Source organism: Notothenia rossii (assembly GCF_949606895.1).
Source record: "Notothenia rossii genome assembly, chromosome: 10".
Lineage (NCBI taxonomy): Eukaryota > Metazoa > Chordata > Actinopteri > Perciformes > Nototheniidae > Notothenia > Notothenia rossii.
The window spans coordinates 14511673-14532373 of NC_136908.1; the positions used below are offsets into that span (position 1 = coordinate 14511673).

The 20701-nt window shown below is 39.4% G+C and overlaps 3 protein-coding genes across 5 annotated transcripts; 2 read left to right on the forward strand and 1 right to left on the reverse strand.

The window, feature by feature from the left end:
• Window positions 1-379: 379 nt before the first annotated feature.
• Window positions 380-2674, forward strand: chrac1 (chromatin accessibility complex subunit 1). The gene is made up of 3 exons (XM_079656200.1): window positions 380-628; window positions 1206-1332; window positions 1726-2674. The coding sequence occupies exons 1-3, from the start codon at window positions 467-469 to the stop codon at window positions 1809-1811; spliced, it is 375 nt and encodes a 124-aa protein (XP_079512326.1). The 5' UTR covers window positions 380-466; the 3' UTR covers window positions 1812-2674.
• A 36-nt stretch (window positions 2675-2710) lies between these two features.
• Window positions 2711-6370, reverse strand: LOC307023142 (uncharacterized protein). Of its 2 annotated transcripts, none has more exons than XM_079656199.1 (4): window positions 5596-6370; window positions 5398-5457; window positions 4130-4672; window positions 2711-3195 (listed from the first exon to the last, which is right to left on the reverse strand). In XM_079656199.1, the coding sequence occupies exons 3-4, from the start codon at window positions 4663-4665 to the stop codon at window positions 3054-3056; spliced, it is 678 nt and encodes a 225-aa protein (XP_079512325.1). In that variant the 5' UTR covers window positions 4666-4672; window positions 5398-5457; window positions 5596-6370; the 3' UTR covers window positions 2711-3053. The 2 variants fall into 2 exon arrangements, with proteins under 2 accessions (XP_079512325.1, XP_079512324.1); XM_079656198.1 differs by having other exon boundaries at window positions 4130-4676; window positions 5596-6364.
• A 1221-nt stretch (window positions 6371-7591) lies between these two features.
• Window positions 7592-20200, forward strand: pip4p2 (phosphatidylinositol-4,5-bisphosphate 4-phosphatase 2). Of its 2 annotated transcripts, none has more exons than XM_079656197.1 (7): window positions 7592-7875; window positions 13376-13524; window positions 14579-14685; window positions 14905-15025; window positions 15809-15861; window positions 17864-17954; window positions 18761-20200. In XM_079656197.1, the coding sequence occupies exons 1-7, from the start codon at window positions 7770-7772 to the stop codon at window positions 18902-18904; spliced, it is 771 nt and encodes a 256-aa protein (XP_079512323.1). In that variant the 5' UTR covers window positions 7592-7769; the 3' UTR covers window positions 18905-20200. The 2 variants fall into 2 exon arrangements, with proteins under 2 accessions (XP_079512323.1, XP_079512322.1); XM_079656196.1 differs by having other exon boundaries at window positions 7626-7875; window positions 13400-13524.
• Window positions 20201-20701: the final 501 nt, after the last annotated feature.

The following is a 20701-nucleotide window of genomic DNA, read 5'->3' on the forward strand; positions in this document are numbered from 1 at the left end:
ACTTTATAATTTAATTAGTTTTTGTATAATGTGTGTTATAACTGTTGTTTTACTATTGTATTTGTCTTTTTTTTGTGAGATGGGAATGTCATCTCCCCTACATTGTTGGTGTATCCTTTATTTGTGTCTCCTGCCTGTACTACATAAATTATAAATCAAATACAAGTCCAACCATCTCAATATTGTGTTCGTATACAGTGATTAAGTAAATGTGCTTAGTTACTTTTTACCACTGATTGTAATGAATGAATGCAATTATTCAACGGCGCACAAACACAAACGATTTTGAACCAAAAATATGTTTTTCCTCTCAAGTGACCCCTTTACGTGTCGGCCACCGTACTTTAGCAGCAGGTGGCAGTACTCCAGTAAAACTGCCGCCAACAGCTAAGTAAAACTGAAGAAGAAGAAACTCGTCACTGTTCAAAACAAAAAGTTCCGCCTGTCGGTCTGGCGCCGTGTTTTCATGAAGATGTCTCAAAATACTCACGACAAAGGCGATGACCAAACGTCCACCAACAAAAAATCCCTCTCCCTCCCGACCTCCAGGGTGAAGCTGATAATGAAGAGCTCCCCGGATGTCTCCTGCATCAACCACGACGCGCTGTTTCTCACCACCAAGGCTACAGTAAGCCGCAGTTAGAGGCTACATCCTCGCTTCACTGAGCACTGCTAACCTACCATTCATCTGCTGCTAACAGGGATTAGCCCGCTGCTGCTAGCTCCCCTGATAACTGTAAACAGTGGTGTCAAGTGACGAAGTACATTTACTCGAATACTGTACTTAATACCTTTACTTTGCAGATTTGGATTAATGATGTGAACAACACTTAAGTTACACATGGTAACATTCACTAGCTACCCTACAAAGTGATTAAAACGAGCTGCACCAGCACCTATACCAGCTTTGATTCAAATATTAATGCTTCCCAAATTATTCTCAAAACATACACTTTATTATTCTGACAAGGGTCAATTTACATAATGTGTACTTTTACTTGGGTACTTCAAGTATATGTTGATGCTTATACTTCTGTACTTTTATTTGAGTAAAATTTGACTCTACCAGGGTGAGTATTGCTACACCCTGGTAGTTCTACTCTTTGTACTACTTTACTACACGATCTGAGTACTTCTTCCGCCTCTGACTGTAACCTGCAGTTTCCATTCGTGCTCCACTTATTGTGACTTGTGTGTTTTTGCAGGAGCTGTTTGTGCAGCACCTGGCTGTGTCTTCATATACCAACAGAGCAGAGAAAGACACCAAATCTCTGTCATACACCGACCTGGCTAACACCGCAGAGGAGAACGACACTTTCCAGTTTCTCACAGGTGAGACACAGTCACAGCCTGACATGCAGGGACTTTCTGTATCATGTAATGTTGGACACTACTGACCCTTTACCTCTGAAACATTGGTGGAATAACCTGTAACCTCCCAGAACGTATGCAACAGTTTATTAGGTATATGTCTATAATGAGCCTATTGCCTAGAAGATTGATCAGTAATGGAATTTATGGCAAGCCTCGTTGATTTTCTGCAGCAGTTTTTTATAGCTGTTTTTTGTAACGCCACATTATACTTATGACAATAATCTATCAGCAATTAGATAATGTAAACACAGTTTGGCTCCATGCATTGTAACGGTCAGCAGAGTACAGTGGATACATGGTGACTGGCTGTGGCACCAAGTTTGACATAAGTGTAATATTTTTCTTTTATAGATATCCTACCAAAGAAGATCTTGGCTGGAGATTACCTCAAATCTTTGGAGCAATTGCAAGAAGATGACAACGACGCTGACTTTTAAAGGGAACACTGGCTGCATTTCACGTCTGGACAAATGTTATCAAATGCGCACATCCTGTCATTTATTGAGGGCACTGCAATGCTTTTAAAATACATTGACAGAGTTAAGCTGTAGGGCTCAAGAAAGACGTTAGAGCACATGGGACTGAAAGTACAGCCACTAAGGGCAAATGTGAAATCAAGTGAAGACTCAAGAGTTCACGTTCATATACTAGAACACAGAGGAACACTGGAGCTTTAATGTCCAAGATAAATACTTGATGCCATAAATCTAGAATTTAACAATGGCCAAAACAAAGCATACTTAGATAAAGCATAATGCAATCAGTACTCAAGATTTTGAACATTTTAGTATTTCAGAACAATTTTCTTGAAGGTTTTCTGGTAGCAATGTCTTACACATTTAGTGCTTGTTTTGCATGTGTAACATTTAGGAGGAGGGAAGTGATATACAAGATAACAACTTGCAGGCCTGTATGGGCTCACTCCATGCAACAGACCAACACATATTGGAAGTCCATTCCACACAGCTGGTGCACAGATGTCTCCGTTATCACCGCATTTAATATATGACCGAGTGACTTTTAAGATGCCATCAAACATTGATTTCAAACAAGTGAAATATGCTGATGTTCCAGATTCAAAGTTATACATAAAAGCTATTTTTTTTAAAGATATTGTCCATGTATTAGTAACGGGCAGTTTATCATAAATACTTGAAAGTAAAAAATACACATGCCGCTTTTTTTTTCTTCACACTATATAATATGTGAATATTTAAAGTGTATATAACACATTCTCCTCATTCATTTGCTCATGCATTGTTTGGATTTGATATTAAAATAAAGATTCAGACCATCTGATCATTTATGTCGCATTGCATGTATTTACACCACAACCTTGTAGGGTATGAAAATGCTTTTATTAATGTTGAATGAGGATTTAAACAGGTCTGTAACAAGGTGCTCAAGAGACTAACCGTTTTACTAGACGCTGTTATAAAGACCATGAAATCTCCTCGTGCAAACTGGAATACAACAAACTATTTAACAGCTACGTACATGTTCCTCATATCTGATGGTGTGAGGTTTAGTCTCCTTTATACTGATTTTACCTTTAAGTGTATTAATGACATAAGGTGCATATTTGGTCCACATACAGTCTAAAATGATCCTGGGGATGCATGCATTTGCTACATTGTTAAACAATACATGAACACATAAATAGAGGCAACCAATCCTTTTCAGTGTTGGATGAGCTTGTTCAGTCGAAACTGCATGTTAAGCAGAGAGTTCTCTAAAGTAGAAAAGTGATTCTCCAGGATGTTTGCCATGTGCTCTCTCCCATGTATGGCGTCCCTTCTGTTGGCAAGATGCTCCTTCATGCTGCAAGAGATGACAAACCACAAGTAAATGTCTAGGACATTTTGACACATATTCACACCGTTTTGAATTCATTTTATCCTATATTCAGAGCTCGCCAAGTAATCAGTTTGTTCTCTCTCATCTCATAGAGAGAAGGCACTGAATTCTTCACAGCCGCTTTAGTGCCAGAGTGTTGTCTTAGCCAGATGTCCCAACAGATGACTGTAGGAAAACACTAGAAACGTCTCAGCTGCTTGTCTGGATGCTGTTACCACTTTCTTTGGCATGCAAGCACTTATTTATGCTAAACAACTAACAAGGATCCAGGGTTCCTGACTGCCTCGCTAACAATGATTTAGGAATAATCCCGCAGCTGGCATTGCATGAGTATCTTCCAAAAATGTTATCAATTTGTCTCTGCACAGTGGAGATTGTAGCTCTGTTTGGATGGACATATGGTTCTAATGTTTGTATTTAAATATAAATATGCAATAGCAGAACGCCAGACCACCCACAGTACTATACAATAAGAAATCAGGGGGTATTTAGTCAGATAATCCCCACCTCTTCAACCTCCTCACCCAAATACTTTCAGGGGTTTTCCAAAGTCTGAGACCGCAGGCCACCCTCAGACAAGGCTTGGAAAAAGACACCCCCAATAATTGAGACAAGATACCTTTATATTGCTGTTTGACAACTTCAGCCTGCAACAAATACATGAAAAGGGTCTCTAGTTTAGGTCTCAGGCATTTATTTGTTTCTGATTCTGAGAAAACAGCACCAAAAACAACTAACATGAAACATAACTCTTCAAACTAATCATATACATTTCGGCTCATATATGATCTTGGCTAATTAAATCTTTTTTAAATTAGCCTCCCCTTAATCTGTTTATACCTCCCCTGTAATTTAAAACATACCATATTAATCCATCAAATGAATGTCTGTTTCTCACCTTGTGAGGAACCCCTGCTCCTTCCCCTCCTTCCTGGTCTCTTGCAGAGAGACAAAAACCTTATCTATGGTCTGCATGGTTTCTACAGCACTCAGGTGGTCCGAGTTGATCCCCTGGACCTCCTCTCTGGCTTGGTGTTCGTAGGAGATCCCTCCCTCCTCCACCCCGCTGGTGGTGGCTGCAGCCTGCAGGGCGGCCCTGTTCTGCAGAACAAGCAGACGTGACTTGGCAAACTCCTTTGGCCCGACGATGTTATCCCAGCAGATTGCAGAGGATGGTGGTAATAAAAAACGCTGGGTGCAGTTCACTGGTTTTCCTGGGGTCTCTGTTATGAAGGGGCTATCAGCAGGGAAGCTGTGGAGTAGGTGCAGAAGAGATGATCCAGAGCCCCACTCCAAATCATCAAGATCTGGTTGGCCAGAGGACTCTTCAGGGGAGAAAGTTGGAAGAGGCCCAGCTGCCCCTGCACCCTCTGCTGGGAAACAGACGCCCAGCAGGAGGGAGCAGGACAAGCAAAGCACAGCTCCCTGCAGCATCTCCAGACTGACTGAAACACACACATACCCACACACACACACACACACACACACACACACACACACACACACACACACACACACACACACACACACACACACACACACACACACACACACACACACACACACACACACACACACACACACACACACACACACAAAACTGTATTTAATGGAAAGGCCATCATGACAGATGCTTTTTTCTATGTTCCAAAATGTAATATGATCTGAATCTAACAAATGAAAGTAAATGCACAATCCTATTCAATTTCAAGACAGACATGTTAGTGTGTTATTATAACATCTGATAAGATTAAAAGTGAGACTTCTCCCTGGTATGAAATTTTGACAATGCAATGCATGCACAATGCGATTCAACCTTCAAAATAAAAGGTGTTACGTTTCAATTAAAGAAAAGAAGGTTCATTGGAGCTACCACCACACATTCATCCACCAACAAGATAGATGTTCGGTACAGTTTTTGTATCAACCTCCAAAAGGCTGCAGCATAAATAAAGGCTTTTTTTAAGTTTGAAAATTATATCCGGAAATCTTACTCTCATTTTGGAAGCTTCATGCATCGCCATCAGTACAAAAGTTAAGAAGGCAAAGAAAAAAGATTAAAAGATCATCCACAAATCTTGTTGACTGCAGCCAACACCTTTTACTCATACAAACACACACATAAACATCTCTACATCGATTCAACTCATGTCTAGTGTGTGTTACCTTGCAAAGAAACCCCAGCGAAGAAGCAGTCTGTGGAGGGCTGCGACTCTCCTTCGGTGACTGAAGTCGTAGGAAAAAATGAGTCGTTGACTGCAGGCAGCCTATTACATGCGATGTGAATCGCAATTTATTGGCCCGGTAAGGCAGACACAAGAGTATTTTCCGTCAGAGTCTGTGGGGTAATTGGTGGAAACTTACCCCGAACACGTCAAATACACTTGCAGTCTGCAGAGAATGTGTTGTGGCACACAAGTGCAAACAGTTGGGCCTGGCTCAAGGATTTTATGTCTACTTGATCAAATGAAATCAAGTGTCTATGCAGGATGTTGAATTCTTTGTTGGTGAAAGGGTTCATTTCCATCCTTTTGCTCCCCTCAAAACTTCCAAGTCTGTGAGTCTATGAAGGCAGTAGGAGGTGAGATGATCCTGGAATTTATGAGCCATTTTACAATGTCCTAAACAGGACCAGCCAGCCCCAAACTCAAAATGCTCTAAACATATAAACACCATGCAACAATGGTTGTGGATTTAAACAGTTTGTTACCATTTCAGTCATTCCCATAAACATCTTGTCATCCTGCTGTTTGAGACACAGAGGTTTTGAAAAGTATCCACACTTGTTTTGTCCCAAAGATTAATTCAATACATCTGTGTTTATTTAGAGATCCTTTTGAATGGCCAGGGAACGGATTTATGTAGCTCGAGGCTTGCAAACTCCCTGACATAAGCAACAAGGAATGGGAGACGTATTTTGGCACAAACTCTCAAGGGTGGTGTAATGTTAGGGGAGGAATAGGGCGCAAACTACATAAATCTGAAAAGATGTTCTTGCTTTCATGGACAGACTGTAAAACATGAGCTTTTTTTTCTCTTAATAAGGAGGGGAAAGTTGATCATTTGAGAGGAGTTCAGATACTGGGGCTCTGTTGCAGCCACATGTTGTTTTCAGATCCTGGTAATGACTTTCAAACCATCTGGAAAACAGAGAGAGAAGTTAAAGTTAATATGTTCATTCAGATGAAGAAAATCCCTGTTTGTGGCTCAATGGTGAGGTGTAGAGCAAGACAATTAGTCACAATGGCAGTTACTCATTACATTTCAAATGAAATAAAGTTTTCTAAACAATTACACTGCTCAACCAATCAGGATATCAACTGCAACACATCAACCATACTAAACAAGGAAAACAGGCTCCACCATGACATCAGGCACAATGTAATGGCGTTAACAAACACATCACATAAAAGCTGTACACGTAGCCTAGACTGATCTCATAAAAAGGCCAAATGTGAATTTGTAATTGCTTTGGCAATATGCCATTGAAAATTCATTAATCGTCTTGTAAAGTCAGTTTTATTTATTTTCACAACTCAAATATTTTCCATGGAGGGCTTTACAGGCTGTAAAACACATACTACTGTTGTAAGACCCCTTAAGTTGAAGAAATTTTTATTTTTTTTATTTAGAAATTAAGACAAGCAAAAGATGTTGTAGATAAGTGAATGCAAGAATCAGCTATCATAAAGGAACTTTCCTAACTGGTGAAAGAGCGTCAATAGGCTCGAGAAGTGTCTTTTATGAACTTGAACAATATTTTTTCCAGTTAAGAAATTGGAATCAAAATGCCTACAGGCCTTGTTGTCATATTAATCCCTCCCTATGCATTTGCTGTGTCTTTGAGCAAACACAATGTTTCTTGAGCGTAGCCCTTTAGCCAGAGAGTCATGGTCTAATTGGAAATCCAGTTTTCTACAGTACACAGCAGAAGTGAGATAAACTATTTACATTTCTAAGTAACCCTATTGAACTGGTAAGTGAACATGGCTTCGTGTTGAGGAATCACCAGTCATAAAGTTTGGCCTAAATAATACATTATGGTCTAATCACTGATGGACAGCACATAAGTGATCTTACAGTGACATCTAGTGGCCAACACCGATAATTGCTTCTTTATTGATGAATACAGCTGTGTCCTTCCATCATTTAAATGAAATTCATCTTTTTTATGACCTTTTGGTTATTAGTGAAAACATTGACTAATATCTAAATAATTATGTGCACATGCAGCCAATAATGCAGTTACATTTGATAACATTCGTGGACATAATGTTCTCACAAAATTCCATCACAGTGCGTGATGGGTTTAGTAGTTAGATCCATGTTCAGGGTTTAGGAGCTCTGCCCATGCCCCGGGTCATGTCAGTGGGGCGGGGACCACCGAGAGGCTCCTCCCTCCTCCAGGCTGCCGTCACCGGGCTGCTGGACCGGAGCGACTCGGCAGCAACAACCCGCCGCTGGCTGCTCACCGACTTGAGTGCAGACCCGGTGCAGCCTTCTGCCGTCTCTCACCGTCATTTTTCTCGGTTAACATCATGGCCTCCGACGGCATGGACGAGCGATCTCCGCTGCTGTCGGGTCCCAACTCCGAGAACGCGACCCCCATTGCTCCCCCGTACCTGCAGGATTCAAGTCCCCGAGGTAAACACACGACATGTACACAGCGTGAATGCTGAATCATATTTGGGCGTATCGAGTTTGCCTAAATAAAAACTGCAGCAGTGCAGTGCAATGCAAGGCAAGGGCACTCCATCGACAGCTGAGAAAAAGGTGGAGCTAGCACTGTGAGAACTGGAGCAGTGGGTTAGGGAAGAGGGGCCTACAATAACAGCAAGCTATGTTTTTACTGCAGAAATACTCATCACGATTCACTGGGGCCTGTAACGTTTTGGGTCTTAACCGAAAAAATCTGAGTCATGATGTGGCTGTGAGTTCTGAGTGGATGTGGGCTTTATGTTGTTGATGGACGGGGGGAGGAATGACCCACTGCAGAATGCAGCCTAGCAGCCTTTTGTCCCAGCTGCAAATCAACAAAAAGCCCAGATGTGTCATTCTTGGAGGCACAACACCCACTGCACGGCATGATTTAAATGTCATTTTGATAAATCTAGCTGTCAGTTTGCTCATTTGCATGGAGACTGGATTGTAAACAGATAATATTTGCCTTGATCTGAGAAAGACTGTTTGATTCTAAAATTGCATCTTGACTACAGTACAGACCATGTGCATGTTCAACCAGGACACCGACAAAGTGTCCACTTTTTGCTTAGTAAACAGCTGAATGTAGGTTACAGCACCATAATGCATGCAAGGCTGAAAGAGAGTAACAGCTCATCAATCTTCACTCCACTTAGTCTAGAAAGCCTTGGTCAGGACTGGGCTCTCAACTGATTTTAGTCTGATTCTGAATTGAAGGGTTAGGGTTGAAACATAAGACATACATGATGACATGCTATTTATTTTTGCTGAAGGATTTTCTTGATAAAAGTTCCCTAATTCTTATAAATACATCCATATTTGACTCATATCAAAGGATTATGTTTTGCTTTACGTAAATTCACCTCCAGACACTGTGAACAAACAACATGTCTTTGCTTTGGCACAACACATGGTTTTTCTTGCTACAAATGAATGGATTAATTGAACGTGTAATACTCTTTGCTGGACATTTCAAGACTATCCGCTTATATCAAGCAAACACAATGATGTTGAAAAATGAACATCCTAATCTTGCAGATTCATATTTCACCACCGGATTATTCATAAAGACTTTAATGCTGGACTGTAACCGTTGAACTCAGCGCCTGTTTGAATGTTACAGCACTGACTGAGCAAAAGGCTAAATGAATGTCAGTATATTTCATGGCCTAGTTTCTGCTCATTTCCTCTTTACAGTCTGGATTATGGCTAATTCTGCTTTCACTGGGTCTGCTGGAGTTCATTCCTCTATCAGACTATTTGTAAACTAAATTAATTAGAGTCGAAGAAGCTAAAACTGAGCTTGTGACTGAAACAATGACTCAGATGTTACTTTGACTAATAAGCTTATAAGATGCGAAGAAACACAGTGCATTTAAGACGTGATGAGGAGTTAGTCAAATGTGATATTTATGAAAGTGACTGCAATCTCTGCTGTATTGACTTCCTGAATTTCTTCACATTCTTACACTGAAGAAGTATAAGGGCTTTACCTGATGAACAGTTGTCCACCATCAGTGGTTAGTCGCTGTATCAGAGATCCACTGTTTGCTGTGCTCACAGTGTGGTGGTGGTGGAGGTGAGAGGCGAGAGGCGGCCGGAGACCAATGACCTTGGCTGCGTCTGAATGGTTAGATCGACATTGAGCTTGATTAGTTGCCTCCTGCTTGACGTTTTTTTAGTTTGAATGGCAGATTAAATGTAGTGCAACCAAAGGCAGTAGCATTGACAGTATTAAGTGGATCCTTCATCTTAACTTTCACTCCAAGGCAATGCTTTTCTGACATAGATACAATATGTTAAAATACAAACTTGATCCAATGTTTTAAACCAGAGATGGTAGAAAAGTATTTTTGCAAAGCTATTCTAAGGTGGAGTCAACAATCAGTAACATTGATCTACAGATTGTGAAGTGCTGGGGATCCAGTGTAACTATGAAGAATGAGTCTGGTGATCTTTTAGATTTTTATTGTCAACAAATCCTGTGAACGGACCAAAACCAACAATTCATTGATTTCAAAGAGTTTTGTTTGTTTAGCTAGAACCGTATTTGTCCTACTTATTCTGTGCCATATAGCTCCATTGTTGGACACACATTACTAACTTATTTGTTATTAGATTGTTTTTCTTTCAGTCAGGGGTTTACTCTATATTATAATGCGTGAAAAAAAACAGTATAAAGGTTAACATAATACAAATTGGTATTATTATGAATACAATTAAGTTTTATGGCGTCATCTACATCACAATAAAAAAAAAATATATATATATTGTATACTGTATATATTATATGTATAATTCCGCAACTAGTCCCAAACAAATACACATTTATCCCTGTTTGAGAACCATTTGCTAGAAACTACAGTGCTGTTAAAGGAATCTCAGTGATATGAGACTTTAGTAGGAACTGATGGGCTGAGTGAGACATAAAGTATTGTGAAGGACACATTCCTTATTTGTTTTAAACTTTATGGGATTTGTATAAAACAATATAGAGCCTTATCCGTTGACCTTAAAGAGATTTTTTTCATGTCACATGAACAAAAGCAAGTAATCGTATCTGATTTATTGCCGACTTTTAGCATACATCTGGTTAAGGCAGAATTTCCTTTGGTGATAAGATCCATACTTAATGTACAATCTTCCTGAAATAAAATGAGCACTGCAATCTTATTAGTGGAACTTTTGTGTATTAATGTGCACACACATTGTCCAAGGGCTTTGAAAAATGTCCCAGTACGAAGTGTAATAAGAATATGCAACATACAGAGATATAGAAACAGAAAACACATCAGCTTGAGTCTGCGCACTGGCTTCTTAGAGAGTGATTCTCCACTTTGAACAACACGTGTGTCAGTGATGGCCCCAGCTGGCAGGATGTGTTGGCGGCTGTATGTTGTTGTGCTGCTGGTTGTAGTGAAGCGCCTTCTCATCTTACTTCTGGCTTTGAGGACAGGCGGTGAAACCTATAGCTGTTAGATTCAGTTTCAGACATGCATTAGGACGCCTTCACAGTAAGGGGAGAGAAGCGAGATGAGACACGCCTCTTCTCAGAGTGAGGCAGAGAGAAGTGCTGAATGTGCTCAAAACCAGGTTTAGGATTTTATTTTATAATGTTATAGAATTATTTATGCTAAGAGAGTACAGTCTGCATTGCACTTCCGGTGCACTATTGGTATATTTAGGATTAACTCTGCTTGGGAGAAAAGGGGTCACTATGTGCTGCCGGTGGACAGTGTTTGGCAGGCTTTGGTTGTATTTCTAGTGACGTTTACCCGATTGTAGACGGGATGTCCCATCTGTCCCTGTGGTGTCCACTGTTCAGTGTCTCCGAATCTCACAGCCAACCTCATTTACCTGTTGACTTGTCCCATTATCTCATTCAGAGTGAAGGAAATGGGTCATTGGTTTTATTAGAGGCCTCCTTTGTGTTTGGTCGGTAGACTTGGCTATGTCTATATCGATAATTATTTCCATTATTGATTAAACTGTTGATAATTGTTTTAATCAATTCAATAATTGTGTTGCGTATAAAATGGCAGACATGACAGAAACACTAAACCAAGATTGGCAAATTGGAATGTTCTGAAAAAACTGTTAAATAAACTTAAGTGTTCAGCAATTAATTTTCATAAAAGAATAGAAAAACAAAAGCTTTTTGCATCTGAGGCTCTAATCTGGTGATTTTTCTGACATTTTTGTTTGAAAGAGACTTGACAGGTGAAAGATAATCAGAATCCCATCACCTCCAGAGCTGTGCAGTAAATCTGGACTTTAGGTAAACATTCAACAAATGTAAGTAGATTGAATAACTGCAGACACACATTTTTAAGTATCACGCAGATTGTAAAGTAAGCTTGAATACTACAATAGTAGTAAAGGTACTGACTGGTGCAAAACTATGCATTTAGTGTATTAAAACCCAGAAAAACACGTGGAATGCAGACTAACAACAAAAGGTTGATGTGGGATTAAACAGTGCTACTGTAGTTATTTGTTAGTTCACAGTAGTTCTTTCAGACTGTAGGAGAACATTTTTAAGTCTGGACATTTAATCATGTTGATTACACGTATGGACCATGAACACCTAACATAGCACTGGCTTTTCTTTCTAAGCCAAACCAGTAAGGAGCTTGTTAGCCTCATTAGCAGAGACATTTAATTTAACTGATAAAACACCATTTACTAGCCTATAAGGCCCAATGACAATGAAATAGGGCTGATGGTACATTTTAACATGTTTCTTTACACGTTACATTTTAAGACACAAAGTATTAATTCCCATCCATATAAATTGCACTATCTATTGCTTTAAAAATCACTAAAATGGTCGTGTACAACAGCTTCATTGATTCTCAAAAGGCCACAGCCTCACAATAAGAAGACCAGCTTTAATGTTATAGTCACTTTGTCTGCAGCTTGGTAGAGAGTGAGTTTTACATCCACAACTTCTTTATATAAAAGGGCCCATTGTTACTTTCTTAAACATACTGGGTGGTGCTCGGCCCTTGACAAAGAGAAGAGTCACATGTTGAGCAATCATCGTCAAACAAACCTGTCGTGGGTTTACATACAGCGTGTTCCCTGCTGCCTACCATACACTTAGTTTAATAGTTACTAATAGTTGAATAGTAGATATTGAGAGGCAAATCATTCAAAACAATTTTTTTAACTTATAGACAACAGCCTATAAGTTATGTAGGGAGGCAAAAGTTGTTTGTATTTGCAATTTATATTGTAATATAAATTATTAGCTTATTATGAAATTAGCTAAAGATAAATTATCCAAATCTGTTATTCTGAACAGTAAAAGAGCAAATCACGTATTTTAGAAGCTAGGGCCTTTTAAGGGTATTTCAACTATCAATTTAGATGTTCAAACATAGTTCATTTTCTTTTGATCTTCTAATTGATTAATGGTCCAGCTCTATATAAAATGTTTTTGACTTTTGGAGAGCATTGTCTTGTGTTGTCTTGTATGAGATCAGAGAGTCTCTCACTAAGATTCTAACTTTGTTTTTTGGTTTGTCAAACTGTCATAAGAAATAAGATTTAGTTGTGTGTTATCAACATACTCCATGGGCCGGTTATTTCCAAATATTACTCATTCTACACATTGTAAAGTCTAATGTCATGTCTCATGTAATGTCTGAAATCCTAATGATCCCGGTCCACAATATACAGTATTGCATGTGTTGAGTTTGAAGGTTTATTCTAGTGAGTGGCAGTTGCCAAAATCTAAAGGGTGAATTTCTAGATCTTCACACAGCTTTCATTTGCATCTTGTGTCCTTTATCAACCTAACCAATATTTTGAATGTAGTCATTGTGTAAATCTAACCTCCTGCGATAATGTCTGTTTGTTGATTGAAGTTGTATCGATGCATGCGATTAACAGCTGGCCGTGTGTTGTGTGCTTTGCCCTTCTCCTCCTCTTCTCAAAGCCGAACTACCTCCTCCCTACACAGCCATCGCCAGCCCGGACGCCGGCGGTGTTCCCGTCATCAACTGCCGCATCTGCCAGTCCCTCATCAACCTGGATGGGAAGCTGCATCAGCACGTGGTCAAGTGCACGGTCTGCAACGAAGCTACAGTAAGTGGAGGCCATCGAGCGCGGTGACAGCTTTAATGATTGTTGGTGTTGAGTCGTTACAGTTCATCTGTCAGGTCGAATAAAGACATTAAGTCTTCAGTTTTATTTGAGCTGCTTATCGCTGCTCTCCTCTCCTCACCATTACAATCCATTTACTGTTTATCTCTTCTGAAATGGAATCACTCAAAGTATCATTTTGCGTGGTTGACAATTACATATATTAAAAAAGAAACATTTTGCCTAGGATGCCCTTTTCTTATCTTGACAATGTCCTGCTTACTGATGTTGATGTAGACATCTTCACATCGATCAGTCAGTGCAGTGATGGGTGCAAAATCTGACTTGATTGAGTCTGGCTGAGAGCTTTAATGGAGCTGTCAGTGGAGGCAGAGAGGAGGATAAACGGCTGTCATTACTACCACATTTCCACTGGCTGATATTTGTGGTGCTTATACTACATCAACCCACCCGTATGGTATTCTATTACCCTGGAATAAAACAGTACACAATAAATACTGATTGGCTTCATTCAATTCAGCTCAGGTTCACCACACACTGCAGAAATAAATCTAAAGCTGAAGATGCATTTATTTTTGTAAGCCTTTTTTTTTTATAACCCTCATTTAAATCCGGCCAAATGTGTGCATGGCGTTTGAGTATGCTAATTAGTTTAGGTATGTTTTGTCCTTTTTTCACATGAAAATCCCTGGTTCGGATACATGAGTAAACTTTATTATAGTAATACAAGTAAGACTTCGTGCCATTGGACAGCACAATGTAGAGTATGTGAACACAAACACCACAGAAAATTGAATACAGAGGTTTTAGAAAAAACACTGATATACAGCATGTCTTACCGGATCATATTGGCATTTGAAGACAACGGGCAAACCTATATAATTGATAGGTTAAAAGCAAAGCTATTGATTTTGCAGAAATGTACAACTTTGAGAGTCTCTTTTGTTTTCACATCAGTGTTTTTAAACTGTTATCCTGTTTTATTGCCTTGTTTTTGTGTTTTATACTAAACTGATTCTGATACTTTTCCTTCCAGCCCATCAAGAACCCCCCAACAGGGAAGAAATATGTGAGGTGTCCCTGTAACTGCCTGCTCATCTGTAAAGACACGTCCAGGAGGATAGGATGTCCTCGACCAAACTGGTAGGCAGCATTCAGTCAACTTCAGTCAAAGCTAAATATGATGTTCGGACACAGTGTTGACCCCGGGTACGTTTTAAGCTTTATAAAGGCAAATCAAGACACGGTAATCCAAAGAGCTTTACAACAGACATTAAGAGCATTTAGACAAAAATGGCATTACAAATCCCTTTTGGATTGGCTGTAATCACAAGCTTGTCTTTCCCCCTGTTCCTCCGACAGCAGACGCATCATCAACCTGAGCCCGATGGTCATCCCGGAGGAGCAGCCCGCCCAGCCGGCGCTGCCCGTCCAGCCCGAGGGGATGAGGGTGATCTGCGGTCACTGTGGCCACACCTTTCTTGTACGTACCCGCCAACGCAATCTAATCAATCGCAGTTTTGTTCTGGTGGAATAGTGTTACTTCATTGTTCTTTAATCTTCAGAGCCAAACCACAGTGTATTCAGTATTTGGAGAGGGGAATAGGGGATTCTCTTAACGTGTGTTGTGGCGTCTGTAGGGCAGTGAGGACGCCGCCACCTCCCAGCCAATGTCTAGCCTCCCCAGTGACGGCTCTCCTCCAGTACAACAACAGGTTGAGAAAGCTGGTCATACTGGAGGACATTTTAACAACAGCCTAACCTGCTCCAGTTCAATCAGCAGCCGTTTTACACCGATGTAATAAGACTTATGAACATCTGGCTTTAAAGAAGTTGAACGGTTGAATTTGAGTTTACGGTCACAGAATTGGATTAAATCAACATAATTTAGCCTTATTCCTCCTCTGAAGCCAGATGTCAAAAGTCACATGTTATACTTGTGTGAATAATAGGATCTCAAATGATGCTGATCTGTGATGGGATGAACATTTCCCTAATACTACTTCTTAAAACTCTAATAGTTGAGACAACTAATATAATATTATAATAATTATAGATGATAATTTAGTCAACCTGCTGATATTTTCTCTTAAAAAGATTTATAAAGTTGCAAACCATCCTAACTGATCATGTAAAATCATTCCCAGTAGGTCTTGTGTTGATTCTTCTAAAAGTAGAGTCGGATTATAGTGTCTTTGCATTCCTGTGTTCTTCTGTGCCTGTTTGGATGCTCCTGTAATGCTTTTTTCCTTCTGTTTCCTCACAGTGGATGGAGCTTCGGTTTAACACGCTAGCCAAGTGTCCCCACTGCAAAAAAATGTGAGTCGATCAAACCTTTATCTCACTCAAAGGATGAAATTATAATCACAGAAATTGTTTAACTTTTTGAACGATTATTTCCTGTTGGAGGCAGCTGGTGGTTTTGGTTTCATTTATTGATATCATGAGTCATTTACTGTAGCAGATTTAAAAATATGTTAGTTTATTGTCAATTAAAGACTGACTTAAATAGTTTGTGTCATAGTTAGAATGTACCTTTTAACAAATGTAAAAGCAGACTTGGATGTTCACTGTGGAGTTGAAAGAAGTGTCAAGAATATGCATTTTAGTTATGATATTTTACACAAATGAATGGAAGCCAATGGCTTGAAAATCAAATCAGATATTCTCTCAAACAGTAAACATGGTTTTTAAAATGGTTCAATTCTAATGTTGGTTTAAATTCTTTGAAGAAAATGGGATCCAAATGCAACATTACACGTATGCGCAAAATGCATCTGTTGTATATGTTTGTGTTTTTTAGTATGATACAACTTGGATTTAAATGCATTTAACTTTCAACCCTCATTGCTGGAAAAGTATCCAGGCTCTCACTTTATGGAAGCCAAGCTTTATAGGTCTTGAATTGTAGTTGTTGGAAGGAGAGGGGAGGGGATGAAGGCTAATCCAGACATGTGAAGTCTGGCCCTTAGTAGGTGTAATGTTGATGGGTCACAGAGTAACAAGGCAGTGGGAGACGGGAGTCAACAGGTGTGTCTGAAAGTGAGGATATGGACTGGCTGAGACAACAAATAAGCTGCAGTATTTCCTCTATCTCTGTGTCTTAGTTCTCCATCTCTTTTTCTGTTCCTCTTTTACGCTCTTTTGCCATCTTTCCTAGAGTTATATTTGAGATTTTGACAACATCTCTCCAGTCTTTTTCTCTGTTCATACATTCCTATCTTTATCTCCGTAGTATGAGTTGCTTGTGTTATGCACGTGCAAATTCAAAAGTCATTCAATATATTGCTGCGGTGAGGAAGCAGCAATTGTCAGAGAGACTTCAACATAAACCAGAAGTTTCTGTGTCCTCTCCCAGTGGCCCCTTACTGGAAACACCACTCAGTTAAAAGCCATGAGTATTGATGAGGTGTATTTTATTAAATCAACTTCGATGAGCAAAACAGTCAATAGACGTTGTATTCCGCCTATAATCATTTTAATTATTTATTTTAGCGAACTTAACAGTATGTCTTTCTTTAGCAATCATTTTTGGGTTTCCATTTCTATTCTTTACCTGAGTGTCTGTTTCCATTTTCTTTGCTCTCTATCTACCTCTTTCTCCTGTATGTTCTTTTACTCTTTCCCTTCAATCTCCTTTACTGCATTGTAACAGAAGAAGTCATGAGTCATGTGAAGATTTAGCTTTAATGCTTATAAGGAAATCCCCAGACCACAGAGTGATGAACTTTTGATAAAATGAGATCGTCTGATTAAGTGTTCAATTTCATAGCTTATATTTTAAAACCTTCTTTGAAAAATAGTTTGCTCCACAACTCAAATAAATGAGATGGTCAGGCGTTTAAAGAAGGAGTAGTAGAAATCAGGTGATCAGGCTCCCCCTTAAGCCATCTGAACACCAACTATTCCTGAAGAATGCTTGAGTCCCCTCACATGAGAGGCATGTGAGAGCAGAGAGGGGGAAGAAAGTAAAGAAATGTTTGAAGCAAAATGAAAAAGAAACTGATGCCAGCCCGGTGCTTGATTTTTTCATGTGGTTTTATGGAGTCAGGATGTTGAGAGCTGACATGTGACCGCCCTCCAGTGCTCTCATGTGGAATCTACAACGAGAAAGACAGATTTTATCTCTGAGAAATTTGATAGAATAATGCTAAGAATTTAAACTGTACCTGAAATGTTACCAATGGTCTGTAAAACCATCCCCATGTTGTTTCTCAGAGGAACATACACAACATAAAACTGTATAAAATATATTCAGAATTTCTTTCTGCCCTCTGACGACACACTGACCATTTTTCTCCCCCTCAATGTCTCCCTGCAGATCCTCTGTTGGCAGTGCGCTCCCTAGGAGGCGTTGTTGTGCTTATATAACTGTAGGAATGATCTGCATTTTCATTGGAGTGGGTTTAACGGTAAGTGCTGCCTTTGTCTAGTTTGTGCTGTTTGAATAGCACAAGTTAAGGTTCATAAACAGCATTTGGTGTTTTGCAATGAAGGCATTAAGCAGGAAATATCAAACAGACAGGATATTTACAAACAAAGGAGCAACACAACAAGTCTAATTTCTTTACAGTTTCCATTTCATGTGTTCGATTCATTCACCAAATTAATTTACTACTGTGGACAAATATTAATTGGATTTTAGGATTATATTCTATTTTATTTGAGCCTCTTGGATTTCTACAATAACTTCCAGATCATGTGACCAAATGATTCCATAATGAATGCATCATTTTATAACAGCATTAGACAAGTGGGACACACCTCTCTTTATTGGATTCTTTGTTCTTTTTCAAATGAATTTTGATAATAGGAACTGTTTTTAGAACTGTTTTTATTCAATAGCTTCCATATCATCTGACATAATTACTTTAAATCAATGCGAAATTGTATAACTAGACTTAACAAATACGACACACCTCTTTATAACTGAACGTGCTATTTTATATGAAGATTCAGCAGTTTACAATTGAAGATTCGAAAAAAATGTCAATAGCTTCCTATCATGTGACCCATTGACTCCAAATCAAAGCAGCATTGTATTACGCACACTGGACGAGTAAAACACACCTCTTTTTGATATTATAATTTATCCTGCTTTAACCAGTGCACTTCTCTTTGAATTAGTTGTTTTGTAGGATGTGCAATTTAATCAAATATAAGAGACTGAGGTTTGACTGTAACAATCCCTCTTTCTTCTCCTCCTCTTCACTAACAGGTTGGTACTCGGGGCTTTGCGAGCCGCTACAACGCCACCTACGTGTCCTGGGCCTTCGCCTACCTGCTGGGTCTCATCTGTCTGATACGAGCCTGCTACTGGGGCGCCATCAAAGTCAGCTACCCCGAGAACAGCTTCGCCTAGAGCGGCACGGCTGGAAGAACAAACCCCACTTTTATTTTTGTTTATGTTGTTCAGATTTCTAACCGGTCATGTTCAGCGGGGGAGCATGTCTGCAGAGCGTCTGGACAGAAGTGTGTAGATGGTACTGTGTGTTTGAAGATGTGTATGGTGTTGGAGATGTGTTTCCGTCTGTTGGGGTCTGGGATGTTTTAGAGGGTTTGGACTCGATGAACGGACAAAACGTATGTTCTCCTACTCGTCCACAAAGACTCAAATCCTGCCCAGGTTTTTTGCGAAAATCCACAATCATGAACAAAAAAGAAACTGTGTTTTTTCCTGATGAATGCCAAACATTTTATTTGAAAATGATTGTTTAGCAAACTGGTTGGATTTGGTCTTTCTGGACCGTTTTCTTCTTCTGTTTTCTTTTTCAGCCCTGGTTTTCTTTTGTTACTGACCAGACCAAAATAAGCCGACCTCCTGAGAACAGTTTGCCCATTGCACTACGATTATATGCAATTGTACGTGTTGTTTTGCTGCTAGTTCATAACTCCATCTACAGAAAGCTGCATACCCATACTGTCCTGTAACCATTTACCTAGCTTGTGTACACTGACATAGGATCGCTGTATGATTTTAACCCTAACAAAATGATCAATTTTAATATGAAATCCTTAAAAACCTATGTGCTGCCCAGTATTGGTCAAGAAGAGTAACAGATCAACAGGAGGTTGATTTTTTATATCAGTGTTAATTTTCTGTCCATGCAGCTTTTAACTCACTTGGCACCAACCCTTTTATTGGAGTTCGGTGTACTTCATTGCACTTTCGTTGCCTTCTCGATAATGAAAAATGATCCCATAAATGGAGACTCATGTTTGCATGTTGACTTGTTTATGCTCCGTCATTGATTTGTTTTTCAGTTACCGGAGAAGTAGCTGAAGCGTAGGATGTCTTTGCTCTGTTTGCCTGTGAGTTAGAATGTAAACCCTCCTCTTCCTCCCTCTTCCTCCCTGCGCTTTATAACTGCCGCTCTCTGACCTCTGGTGACCTCTGTGCTGGCTGGCATCACTTTAGGCTAACTCAGCATCCTGTCTCTCGACCTTGACCAGTGGGCACTGCTCAGATTTCTAACCTTGTTTTGAATGTGATGATGATGATGTTGATGATGATGAAGCAGAACAAAAATGTTTAAAACATGTCTTTGTATATAGTTCAAATTCAGTACTTGGTAAACTGTAGTGAAAGGTGAAAGGAGACGATGGCTCTTGGGTCTTTTTAAAAATGATAATTTATCAATAAAATGCAAAAACTGCCTGTATTGTTCTGTGTGATCATTGGCTCTGATTCTTTGGTAATTTAAAGTCCCTCCAAAGACCCACAAGGTTCAAACACATTGGATGAAGTCACTTTTACTAACTTGTCATTTATAAAAGTGTTTTCAATTACAATTCAGGTATATTTGTTGTACTTCTTTACTCTTACTTTACATTAGGTTTGCCTGACCGTTATAGCCATTTTCCAGGTTAAAATGATCTCAATCAAATGGGATTCATTAATATAGACTAAACCATCTTTCTATCTAAACACTTCCCTCTTGGGATTTTAAATAATCTGTAATCTGACTCCTGCTTCTTTGTACTCATTTTTCTGTTGTTGCGATGAACAACGTTGATCACAGTTAATCTAATCAAAAAAACGAGAAACCAATTTGTAACTGTAAATAATTAATTTCTGTTTAAATATTTTATAAGGCAATAGAGTACACAGTCTTAGTGATGATGACTGTGTCTCACATGATACAATTATTCCAATCCA

What these genes read in the sequence shown, in the direction of transcription:
- pip4p2 (XM_079656197.1), top strand. Translation starts at nt 7,770, where the DNA reads ATGGCCTCCGACGGCATGGACGAGCGATCTCCGCTGCTGTCGGGTCCC. An exon ending in GCAGGATTCAAGTCCCCGAG is followed by an intron (nt 7,876 to 13,375) that starts GTAAACACACGA and finishes CTCTTCTCAAAG; the next exon opens with CCGAACTACCTCCTCCCTAC. An exon ending in GGATGTCCTCGACCAAACTG is followed by an intron (nt 14,686 to 14,904) that starts GTAGGCAGCATT and finishes TTCCTCCGACAG; the next exon opens with CAGACGCATCATCAACCTGA.
- LOC307023142 (XM_079656199.1), bottom strand. Translation starts at nt 4,665, where the DNA reads ATGCTGCAGGGAGCTGTGCTTTGCTTGTCCTGCTCCCTCCTGCTGGGC. An exon ending in GAGCAGGGGTTCCTCACAAG is followed by an intron (nt 3,196 to 4,129) that starts GTGAGAAACAGA and finishes CATCTCTTGCAG; the next exon opens with CATGAAGGAGCATCTTGCCA.
- chrac1 (XM_079656200.1), top strand. Translation starts at nt 467, where the DNA reads ATGAAGATGTCTCAAAATACTCACGACAAAGGCGATGACCAAACGTCC. An exon ending in TTCTCACCACCAAGGCTACA is followed by an intron (nt 629 to 1,205) that starts GTAAGCCGCAGT and finishes GTGTTTTTGCAG; the next exon opens with GAGCTGTTTGTGCAGCACCT. An exon ending in CACTTTCCAGTTTCTCACAG is followed by an intron (nt 1,333 to 1,725) that starts GTGAGACACAGT and finishes TTTCTTTTATAG; the next exon opens with ATATCCTACCAAAGAAGATC.